The 12,379-nt window shown below is 41.9% G+C and overlaps 1 protein-coding gene across 1 annotated transcript in view; it reads right to left on the reverse strand.

The window, feature by feature from the left end:
* Positions 1–12,167, reverse strand: part of syne1a (spectrin repeat containing, nuclear envelope 1a) — an 88,037-nt gene extending 75,870 nt beyond the window's left edge. Inside the window, exons 1-10 of the mRNA XM_077586931.1 lie at positions 11,741–12,167; positions 9,870–9,931; positions 5,366–5,461; positions 4,869–4,952; positions 3,502–3,522; positions 3,162–3,254; positions 2,587–2,768; positions 1,346–1,542; positions 866–987; positions 19–75 (exon numbers count right to left, since the gene is read on the reverse strand). Of these exons, the coding sequence (XP_077443057.1) occupies positions 19–75; positions 866–987; positions 1,346–1,542; positions 2,587–2,768; positions 3,162–3,254; positions 3,502–3,522; positions 4,869–4,952; positions 5,366–5,461; positions 9,870–9,931; positions 11,741–11,882 (1,056 nt within the window). The 5' untranslated portion in view covers positions 11,883–12,167. The remainder of the gene's footprint in view (positions 1–18; positions 76–865; positions 988–1,345; positions 1,543–2,586; positions 2,769–3,161; positions 3,255–3,501; positions 3,523–4,868; positions 4,953–5,365; positions 5,462–9,869; positions 9,932–11,740) is intronic.
* Between the last annotated feature and the right edge of the window lie 212 nt (positions 12,168–12,379).

Genomic DNA, 12,379 nt, shown 5'->3' on the forward strand with positions numbered 1-12,379 from the left:
GCTTCAAGAGCCTCCTACCTCCAACATTTCCTCGATTTCGCGAGGAGCGAGGAAACCGTGCTGCGGGACGGACGCCTGCACGACAAGCAACAGGACAAAGGCGGCAGTCACCACATCGGCGACACGCAAAGCGACAAAGATGTGCGCTAAAACAGGCGACAAAAAGTCAGCTGGGACAGTTTACGCAAGACGTGAGCAAAGGCTAGGGATGTCCCCGATCAAATCAAGATATCAAAAATTGGGCCTCGTTACATTATGTTAAGAGGATCGGAATCCGATTTTTAAAAATTGGCATTTTTAATGTATTACGTCTAAACTATGTTGACTGGGATGGTTGGCATTTCAATTGGATTGAATGTCAATTGCCGGCAATAGCAATGAAACAATCATTAAAATATATATATACATAAACACACTATGGAAGCAAGCAAAATAGCTGGATTTATCACATTGGATTGGTTTCATTTAAGGTTAATCAAAATATTTGTATGCAACCGTATTTGGTGTTGCACAACTGATTTGTGGAAAAAATATAACTTCGTTAATAACCACTGCTGCATTTCAGACGTATCGGATCCAAATCGGTTTTGGCAGATCCTCAAAATCCGGCGACTCAAACTTAGAATCGCATGCAAAAACATGTGATCGGGACATCCCTAGGGTGGGAAATTGACAGCAATAGAAAATATAATGAATGTAACACAAAATGTTCAAACGCAAATTGTTGCATTTCATTGTGGTGAACAATTTTTGCTCAAATTGCCAACTGACAATCAAGCCATGCAAAAACAACATTAAAAAAAACGAACTAACAACACCCGAGCGAAGCCAACCGTGCCAAGAAAAACCCACGCCAGCTGCTCACCTCCCCTTGGCCTTCCGCCGCCCGTCCTTCCGAGGCGCCGTGCTCTCGGTCGGGATGATGCTTCAGAAACTGAGCCACGTACGTCATGATGGATTTCTCATCGGGTTTGTCCACGTCCACGTCTGACAAATGATATGGAGAGGATGTGAAATCAACCTTCGCCTCTCCCCAGCCAAATCTTCTTTGGACTATTTTCAACTGAATGCCATGGCCTAATGGCCCTTAATTAGTCTGATGTCAGGCTTGATTTGTCAGCGTTTATTGTAGAGAGACGGCACGAGAGGACACAGATGTTTGGCTGGCGTGACTGCTAGTGTCACTGATTCGTAAAGGCATGCAATGACAACGTGACAGGTGAACAAATCCATTAGCGTTTCATCTAGGGATGGCCAGTTAAATGATTTTACAGATCAAGGGGGCTATAATCGGTTAAATATAGAGTTGATGGCTCTAGGACAGGTGGAAGGAAATGCAACTCACCCTCGGGGTCAAGGAGTTGTGAGACGCCCAACTGCGTTTCCGCTAACAAAAAAGCTTCTTGGAGATTTTGCCGGTTGGATCTCCGTCTCGAACGCTCCAAGTCGACCAAATTGGGCCGAAGGGCATGGATAATGCCAAGGAATGCTAAACCGGTCCGCCAGCTCGGGCCAAAGTCTTTGACTTCAATTCCAAGACGTCTAGGGGAAAAGGGGATGCCAGTTAGTAATGTTAATTACAAATCTAACTTTTGGCAGGTTCGCACGCTTTCATTGGTTTATTCAAACCCGTATACATTTCAAGATGAGCAGATAAATGCTTTTATGTTATAGTTATAGTCATTGTGCGCCATTCTAAATCCTGAGCGACAAACAACCATCAAAAACGATCAACCACATGACTAGAAGCACCAAAAAATGATCAACTACGGTCAAATTGTGGAACTCGTAGGGTGGCTTGAAGGACCAAATCATATTAAGTTACATTTTAAATGGGAAAATTAAAGCATTTTTAAACAGGAGATGAAATTTTAACCAGCAAAAGTGCCGTTTTCATCACGAGGGAGCTACGAGGTCAAATAATAATACAATACTGGATGAATGATAACAAAATAAACTTAATGCGGGCGGAATTTCTCTAATGCTGCAGCAGAGGTGGCGGCAAATATTAGAATTACAGTACAAAGTGTGACTCTCACTTCCAAATATCGGTCAAGTATGAGGATTTTTTGTTGTTGTCCTATTTTTGTACACCAAACAGCCGATGACTCGGAAGAAATCTTAGTGGTCAATCGCTCATTATAAATGTGGCGTACATATTGTGTGCACATGTCTACATACATTCATTGTGGTCAAATTGGCAGTTTCAGTAACAATGGTGACAATTGTTTCTTAAGTATTGGTCATCATTGAATCTCATTAACATGCCTGTACAGCTACTCAATTCAAAATGTGTTGCTGCTCAGCTTAAATTTGATCTTAAATGCTTATTACAACATTGTCAAAAGACCATCGTAATCATGACATGACAACTGTCATAAATATGCATGAATCCTTTGGACAAATGTCCTAATGTGTCATTCATGAAATTCTGTCACTTTTGAGGCAAAGTTGGCATTGTTTCAAATGTCTTTGAGTTAAATGACTCAGTCACATTACATGTCTTATGACAGAGTAATGATAAGCAATCGAATAAAATGTTGGGCAACTACTATTAGCGAAGTCCTGTTTTTGGGGAGCACGTACTTAGTGGCTGTCTGTTGGACCCATCTGAGGAGGGCCTTTCTCGCGGAACCCTGCACGGGGGTCTGAGGCTTCTTCTTGACAGGTGGGCTGGCGGTCTCTATGCTGCTGGTGGAGCCGTTCAGAGAGGAGGAACTGCCCAACGGCGCTTGGACGGCCGGAAGACTGCAGGTGAGCTCCTCGATCTGTAGACGGTCGAAGGGAAAAAATAAATTAAAAAAATCACACATTCCGGTCAGCATTTTTTTCTTTATTTGCTCTATTTTATTATCCTGGTGGCAAAATATTCTGCCTGCACTATGAAGAGAGTGAGGTGATTCTGGTGAAGCGCTTGTTAGTGCGTGCAGGCTTAAAAAAAATGCCGAAGGTAGCAACTGCTCGCCTCCACCGTGGATGCACAAAAATTGATTTCCCAGCTCGAACCTTCAATCCGTCAGCCCCATTTGCATTTTTGCTGCCTCGTAAATATATACAGAGCGCTTAGGTTGATTCCATTTCTTTTTAAAAGTACTTATTTACTGTCTACGGCACATTTTCGGGGATTTCGCGCATGGACTGAGCGTGTAGAATAGTATTACCTGAAAATAGAGGATGATTGTCCAGACCAAGCCCAAGACGATGGACGGCCGACCATCGACAATATCGGTGGAGTTGATGTTCACCAGCTTGATCTGTCATAAAATACGCAATATTGGAATGCATTCTGGTTATATTGCATAACCATGCCTTATTAATGATGCAGTCACGCTTTTATACATGAACCAAGGGGTCAAAAACGGCTTGTTTTTATGGCGGTACAATGTTTTTTTCTCATCTGGGTTGGCCCTTTAAATATTGAAAAACACCATACATATGTATGCTTGACCTCACTGTCGAGCAAGGGCACAAAGAGTGTATATAGAGAGAGTAGGTACTGACCGGCGATCCCCTGTAGGCAGACTAGAAGGCACGTACACAAAGAGAAATGAGAGAGAAGTTAGTGGCCCTGGAGATTTGTTTGATGGAAGATGGAGACCGTGTTGAGCGAGTGATGGCAGACCCGGCGTTATCGTAAACTATTTCAGTCCCCCGGGAGGCTGATGTTTGTAGCGATCTGCCGTGATATATTTTCAATATCCCCACGCAGAGCAGATTATGGAAGGCGCGGCCAAGCAAACGGGTGAACATTTGGTAATAAGTGACACTTTAAGTGGGTTAACATGGAAGCTATAAAGTCGGGGGTCAGGCCAGGGCAATTTTGTGCGCTAGAAGGGGTGCTGTTGTGGTAAGCCTGATAAGAAAGACTCTAGTTTAGCATGTTGGGGTTGCAGTGTAATGAAAAAAAAATCACTACAAAAGTTAAGCCCTTTCAAAACGTAAAATACATATTTTTTAAAAATAGCCCAATCTTAAACAGTATTTTTTCCAAAAACGAATAAACACTTTTGTATTTAAATGCAACACATAATAATATATATAAATATTTCTATATTTATATATAATAAATAATTATACAGAACGACTATTTACAGTATTTAATTTAAAAAACAAACTCAAACCTGGCTGAGAAAAGTTTTTAACAAAAAAAGTCTGTAGATCTTTCCCGTCAGGTTCCTGAAATCATTTATTGTAATCATGTATTTATCCTGTATATAATGATTCAGAAAACAGGCGCTGATGCGAGCGCATGAAAAAGACGCACGGAGCATTTGCTAAGACTGAATGTAAATACCGTCGGATTTACACGCCGTGGGTGTTTACATTTAATTTGAAACTTGGGATTTACGTACGGATATACGGGGCGCATCCGAAAAGGAAGCCTGCTGACGCCTCATCTCCAGTTTGCAGATTACTGCCATAGGATTTATGGTTTAACCCTGTCACACTGGAGGAAGAGGGGAAATCAATGTCCTCACAGACACCGCCTCTTGGCTTTATTTTCTTTGAGTGGGGGGGGGGGATTCCTCCAAAGTGTGTGACTAATCTGACTGAAGGGGCAGTTGGTTTAAGCGCTTTGCAAATATTAGTCAATATAATTGTGCGCAAGATGCCTGCAAGTGGATTGCCACGTTGGACGGTAAAACGGTTAAGGATTCCGTACTTTTTTTTCCTTTTCTTCTCAAAGTAAGATGAATCATAGTGGAATGAATCGACTGATGATTTCAGCGGGTGGAGATACAAAGATAAATGATGAGAGAAGTTAAAGGTCAAGATTATTTTCCGAATTTGCACCCAGGAGGCAGCAGGGGAGGAAAAAAGACAAAGACAAGAACCCCAAAGATGAAAAGGAGGAGCTTTTCTCCTACCTTTCTGCCCTGGAGGAAGTTGAGAGCGGTGCCGATGTTGGCGACCCAGTGGATCCTCTTCAGCTTCCTGCCTTGCTCACATGGCTACAGGGAAGAAAACAAAATACAATACACAAAAAGAAAATTAAAAAAACAACAAATGGATGAAAAAGTGCTTGTTGGAGAGATGGAATTTTCCAGTTGTGGAAAAATATCTTAATGAAAAGAGCAACTAGCGAACGCTTCCCAATCGGTGATTTTGCTTAAATCAATAAAACACGGATCACTTGGACCTGAGGCAATATTGACATAAATAAGTACCAAAAGCTATTTGTCTTTGTCTTGACGTGTGTGTGTGTCCGCCAAACACTTATCTGCCCTTGTGAATCTGCCTTTTTTTAATTCATTCAAACATCCTAATAAGCACCGATCAATGCAAATTTCCATGTGGAAGCTGAGAAGCCGCCATGTTCACATGAATTTCATTAAGATTAAGGCAACTAATGTGTAAGCTTCACCAGTTTTTGTCCGGAAAGGACCTCCAGAAGGGCCAGCAGCTTCACACCGTCTTTGATATCCTCAAAGAGATCGGTCACAACCAGTGGTGGAACATGCTGTCGAGACAAAAAATATGGAAAGAGTCAACAAATACAATGTAAAAAAAAATCCGGATTCTACACTAAAATAAGATTACTGTGAAATTAATGGCCAACATAAGAACAATTTGATTTCAACTATTGTATTACTGCTGAAAAAAAATACTAGTAATTTGGTTTTGTTGACATCAGAGCGCCATTTTTGTGGCACTTTAGCGTGCTGACTGTTGAGCTAACATAGTTTTTCTTTCTACAATGACTTTAAAAAATATACAAAAACTACAGGAACATTTGCAGTTAGACTGCTTATGCTGTGAAGTTGAATATTTTACTTTACACTGTAGAAACACATTTTGGTATTTTTTATAATACAATTTAAAAAAAAAAATACCCTCCAACTTTGAGAAAAAAATGTGTGCTTCCTAACCAGAAGCCCAATTTCAGCTCCTAAAGGCTTTTACAAGATACATGAAACTCTGAACAAAGGCATTTTATAATACTAATACCCTTCCCGAGTGGTAAAAGTCTAAATACTACATTAGAAGACATTAATTTCAACAGAAAATCCAAATGTACTAGGCGCAAAAGCATTTTTCCCCTGGCCAATGTAGCCTTTGAGTGTGATAAGTGGAGTCAGTGAGGGGCTCAGCAGGCTCTGAGTGGGGTCTTGAAATCCTAAAATATGCTGATGATGTCAAAACGGATCCCCTTCTCATTGACTCTCTTGCTAACCTCTCAAACTGGGGAGGGATGTGGATTGAAAATCCACATATCTCTGTTTCTCGTAGACGCCACATCAAGGATTTCTCTTAAAGTACAGTCACATGCTGGGCCCGCGCTTTAAACTCGCCAGCCATTCACAGTGAGATTAGCAGAGTGAAAATGAGTGTGTGCCTAGAATTGCAGTGTTTGGGTGTGTGTAGCCATCAACTGGATGTGAATGTGGGGGATAATTGAGCAGAACAGAGTGGCGGCGAGACAGATGAGAGAGGACAGGGAGAGAAGACGGAAAAAAACCGACTCAAAACCTCACACGTGTTGAAAAATTAATTAGTCCAAAACATTTGAGGCTTTTCTTCTAATGTCATTTCACGGCTTTGGTGATTAAGATACACACACACACATTCACAAAACCCATCCACGACTCCTCCAGAAAGGGTTAAATCAGCCTCATAGGCTAATTGAAGTTAAATTTACCTTTTTGTGCTTGATGATCCTATTGGCTAATGAGGGTATTTGGGGATAATTACAAAAATAAAATAGTAATATCCATTTCGATTGCAGAGCTACATGAGCTATGAAGAAGAAGAAAAAATGAATCAAGGGTCTTTAATGAACTAATTACATGTGAGTGTCTGCTGTCATAATTGATTGTGTGCGGAGGGGCTGGAAATGTTAATGGCTTCTTGTTGGGGTCTCCTAAAAACACTCCAATACGAGCACTGGATTTCAAACTTTTTGGGGAGATGAAATTATTGAAACATGGTTGACCACTACTACATATTACAGTCCATTATGAGTTTTTTTTTGCACTGTAGCAGAATTTACCATCCTTGCCAACATTTTAAAGTAGTGAATATTTTGCTAGCTACTAATGTGCAGCTACTAATTACCGTGTACTAACAATATCCTTATATTTTTTTACTCTATTGAGATTAGAAGACTGCACAAACAAAGAATTGGCTGAATGTATGCATCATTACTACTATTTGGGCCTGAATCTGAGGGGCACCCGGTAGGGATGCGCATCTCTGCCAAGGCCAATTTTAATAGGTTCTTGGACCTGGTAGTTGATTTCGCACTTTTTTTTGCATAATATTGCTTTACACAAGGGGATCTGCACACAAGAAAACCCCTGGCAATGCAAAAGCAAAAATATATATAAAACAATACGCCAAAAAAAATCACATAATTATGGTTTGGAGCACTGACAGATGACGGTGATTGACCTTGAGAGTTTATTTTGCCAACTTGCGCTCACCTATTCCTTCCTGGCCGGGGAAAATGTACAAACGGTCACCTTCCTATAATTAGCCCCGTGTAGTTTGAACCCCGAAGGACCGATATGGACTCCTGCTGTCGACTTTAAGGGAGCGAGTGTTAGCCTATCTGCATATATTTGTGAAGCCAATTAAAAAGTTAACCCTCTTAAACACACTTCAGATAGGGAGCTTCACTTAGCTGTGTAATCTGAAAGAACACTTAGTATACGGAAGCTGTTTGCGGAGGAAACGCCTCGGCGGCGACGAGACCTCTGCCGCTCGCGACGGCCAGTTGGTAATTAAGCTTCAAGCTTCTCACGGGGGGATTTGTCACAATGCCAACTTGGAAGTCTATGAGTTGGATTTCGACACATATTTCACACGATTGATTTCGCGAACTCGGTTGAAGAACTAAAAGAAATAAGTAAAAATCATAACAAAATTCAATGCAATAAAACACTGAATTATAAGGTGTGCCTCAAGATAAGAAGTGTTCTTTGAAATTAATACAAGTGGTTAACAGTGTTAAAAAAATGAAACTTTTGGGGCTCGCAAAGTGGCTCTTTTTGGCCTTCTACCATAAATTGATTTTTTTCACTAAATAGTCCGTTGTCTATCACCACCAATGGGACCCAATGAGCACATAAATCCATATTTTGCACTTTGCGCTAAAAAAATAGGCAGCTGCATCTAACGTGATTTCCCAGTGTCTCGTCTTAATGCGGCGACCCACTAATAAGTCTCATTCATCATCTTTGTAAATTACCGGTTCTCACACTGAGATGTCTTTTGTTATACCTGTGGAGTGGTAAAAAAAAATGACGGGGGTGGGTGGTGTTGGTAAAAAGGAAACACCCCCATCCCAGTACCCCACAGCCTTTTCTCAACGCACCTAACGATTAATCACATAGCTTTAAGCGCGGAATTAAAGACCTGTGATAAGTGGTAGTAGCCTAATCATCAACCAAGCCAAGGGCATGATCCATCCCTCGGAGAGCCCAGTTAAACCAACTGTTAAAGCTCTTCTGTCTCGCTCATTGCACACGCTCAGAAATCCTCTTACGTTGCACCCACGTTTCCGGGGAACTTTCTAGAGGAGAAAAAAAAAAGCTTCTTCTCATCATTAGACCTCTGTTGACCTTCTCTAACTGCTAGTCAGGGTTTTTGTGACCAATCAGTATATCCATGGTTACAAGAGGAGAGTGCAAGCAATGTAATCAAGCAGGAAGCATTGGATGAAGCTGTGATTGATCCATGGGAAAACATTAGACCGACAAGGTGTCTTGAGAGATGGCTAGCAGAGCTACATAAGGGTTTAAAATACCACATGGTAGCTGACAAGAATTGGCGTTAGAACTCAACGTTTCGACTCAAAGAGTGAATAAAAGGTCCCGATCTCTTATCGCTCGCTCATCAATAAATTTTCACACTGACTACAATCATGCCCAGTGTAAATTTTAAACTACTAGATGTGGGAAAGCTGAATATATTCGCAGCTAATCAAATCGCTCCTCTCATTCCCTTTAAATGCAGTGCATTCCACATCTTTCATAACCAAAGTAAACATGAATAGTAGTTTGCAAAAGTATAAAAGGACTGATTTCTGTATACCTGTTGTTATGGACGCTACGTGTCTCTTGATTATGCATTATGGGTAATTAGATAGCATGATTTGTAACACCACAATTCCTAATATAACACACACAGTTGGAGCAAAAAGTCCAAACAACACCAATCTAGAGAATAGCCCAAAACGGCCCACAATAAATAAACCATGTGTTTACCTTTTGTGTCATTAAAAATTCAAGTACTTTCTATATATTTGGCTGCGGATCATTTTCCGCCGGCGCGATCCCGGAGCGTGTGATTTCCTATTACGTCAAGGTTTATTCCCCGGGGTGCTCTTTTCAAATGAATTTTCTGCATCGCGTGGCCAAGGCTCAACCTCTCCACAGCTGCTTGTCTCAAATAGGAAAGAATACTTAATTGTGTTGCAGTGTAACAAAAAAAAGTTAAACATATATCAAAAAATAATCACACAGTCTGTCAGCGTTAAGACACTTATCCGGAAAACATCTAAATTGCTACGAAGTGCTGCTGGGTTGGTGAGAGTTAAATAACGGATGTCATCTTTCAGGAACAAAGAAGTCTTCTGTGTTAATTGCTTTAATGTGAATGTGGTAATTAGAGTGAGCATAAAGCCGTGCTTGCAGCTAAAAGAGAGTGAGACAATGAAAATAACGAGAGACGTGGAGTCTGCGGCTGCGGTTTAGGCTGGCACGCGGGTCCCATGACCGGCTCAGCAATGTGTTTTTGGAAAACGGAGCAAATGTCAGAGCGAGGCGAGTACTGAACGGAACGGGAAGTTGGAGCGAAGTGGTGAAATAAGGAGAACAACAATGGAGGCTGTGTGCCTTGGCAGTGGAAATCAAACACAATCCTACCTTAGCCAAGTGGGAATTGATCCATTTGGTGAACGTTCTCTTCTGCACGGCCTCCTGCTCGTCTGTGAATCAGAAAGCACGCCGTCACTAACATTCATCAACAAAAAGGACATGAAATAGCATTGTCTATTTTTTAATAACCGCTTTCTGTTACATTATATCGAGTAAATTTGAAATACTTTGGCGGACGCTTCAAGAATGCACTGAAAAATGATGACCATGATTGACAAAGGATTTTAGTCATTTTAAACCGCATATTTTCCTAATCTTGATTGAATCAAGGTTGCGTGTTTTGCATAATGTGTGTAATAATTTTGCCTGCCTCTCCAAAACTGCACAGATATTTGAAACCTTGAGGTGAAAGTTTCTGAGGTGAGAGTTCATTCAACTTCTGATTTCAGTGAAATGGCTCACATACAAATGTGACTGACATGTCATCATACTGGCAGTTCCTCATTTGATTGGCTTCTACTCACTTGTTAAGTGTTATTTTTAGACACAATTACTGGAATTCTGACGTGAAGTTTGAGTTGCTGACATGTGAGTCAATTGTTCTTCACTCTGATATCCTCGCAATGTCATCCAGAAGACAACAGACTGGGAGTTCTTCCACGTCAATCATTCTCCCCATTTGATTAAAGTCGAGTTGGTTAGTGGGTCACCGAGTACAGTGTGGACTCAGGTGTGTATGTGTGTATGGTTTTTCATTCATAATGCAGATGGACCGAGTCAAACGTGCCAGTGAGCAAGTCCCTGTGAGATGAATTCCTCTCTCAATCTGATCAAATATTGATACGTGTTAATATCGTAAAGGAAATGAGAACGATCTCGACCACCTTAAAGAAAGAACGCGGGAGACGGGAAACATCGACGCAGTGACGAGGTGACTTTGAGCTCTAGCCGGGCATTCAATAGGTACAAAGCGAAAAAAGGCAACCTCAGCAAGCAAGCCCGCGAGCGGCATTTTAACGCACTTGATTAGCTTCTCGGGCTATGTGGGTCTGTATCATTAGTCTCATCAACGGCGGCCCGTCTCTTATCTTAATGAAATATCCTTAGGTCTGCTTTGTTGTCCTGGCGCCACGGTTGCTGTGGTAACCAAGTCAGTCCCCAAATTGAAGGAAGTGCATGTACAAACTCACAATGGGCATGTTGTAAATTTAAAAATAATTATAATAACTATACACTTTAAGAATTCAGTTATATTCAGACACTTTTGAATGAAGTCAAGGTGGACACCGACCGGTATTAGATAAAAGTGTTAAACTTCAAGGGAGTAAGATATTTTAAAAAAATCACCTCAGCCTATTGAATTGTAATTTTGACAAATATCCAGGAGTATGATGAAATTTGATTAAATTAAGATTTTTAAACATTAATATCTTTGAAATGACTTTTTTTTGCAGCATACCTCCAACAGGAGCAACTAGATGAACAATAGTAGACATATTGGGAGTTAAAAATGTATCTCCAGCATCAATCTTTTCAACACCCTTTCCAGACTAACATCTGCTTCACCCACGCAGCGGGTCTTGAACCTGCCATCTCTTAAATCCTTACAGATGGAGCCCCTGCTGCCCACCCCTCCTTAAATATATTTGAACACAACCCGCAGCTGAACAAATAAACCACTTAAGACCCAAATGAACCCACAAACACTCACTTCTGCAGTTCCGTAAGTATTTAGACAGCGGTGACACTTCTTTGTTTTAAGACTTTGACTGCCAGAATAAATTTGAATTCCCCAAGACATTTTGCCACTTGACTTTTCCAAAAAATGTGAAACATCAAAGCCATTTTCTGCATCATCCCACTGTCCAAATACTTCTTGACACGTATATACCGCAGTGCCGCGAGAGGCTTGCACTCACCGCGGAGGTAGCGGTAGAAGCTTGTCACCAGGTTGAACGGCGGCGGTATGTTCTTTTTCGGGGACGTGTCAACCTCCACTCGTCTGGCCATGTCGTACCCCGGACTGCACCTCTCATGGGTGAGACGGGAGGACGTCCACATGAAAAATGAAAAATTGACTGCACTTTGCCCTTGCTCCTGCCCTTGCTGCCCAACCGGGAGCTCCTTCAAAACTGTTGCTCTGAAGCCGACCAATCCTTCTTCTAAATATCCTCCTGTTTTGCGGTAACAGGGTTTTTCCTTCCCACTAAGCAGCTCAGGACTGTGAAAAAAAGTGTGCGTGTGAGTGAGTGAGCGAGTGCAGTGCGGTACCGGCTTGCCTCAGCATCAATCTTTCTTGCTTTGCACCTCTCTCACTCTCCTAACACCTCAGCCCCTCCCTCCTCGTTCCTCGGCGTTGGTACCAAGCGCGCCCTTCCCTCCACGGCGCGGCCAATCGGGAGGAACGGGACGACGGCGCGTCACCAGAGTACCGGTCGGGATGCGCGTAGGCGCGCGCCCGTGTCGCTCGCGATGGCAGCAAAGTGCAGGAATTCCCTCGCAACACGGCGCCGTCTCTTTTGCTCTCTTATCCGCGCAGGCGGCATGCGGTGCGGGCT

Source organism: Stigmatopora argus, chromosome 19 (genome assembly GCF_051989625.1).
Source record: "Stigmatopora argus isolate UIUO_Sarg chromosome 19, RoL_Sarg_1.0, whole genome shotgun sequence".
Taxonomy (NCBI): domain Eukaryota; kingdom Metazoa; phylum Chordata; class Actinopteri; order Syngnathiformes; family Syngnathidae; genus Stigmatopora; species Stigmatopora argus.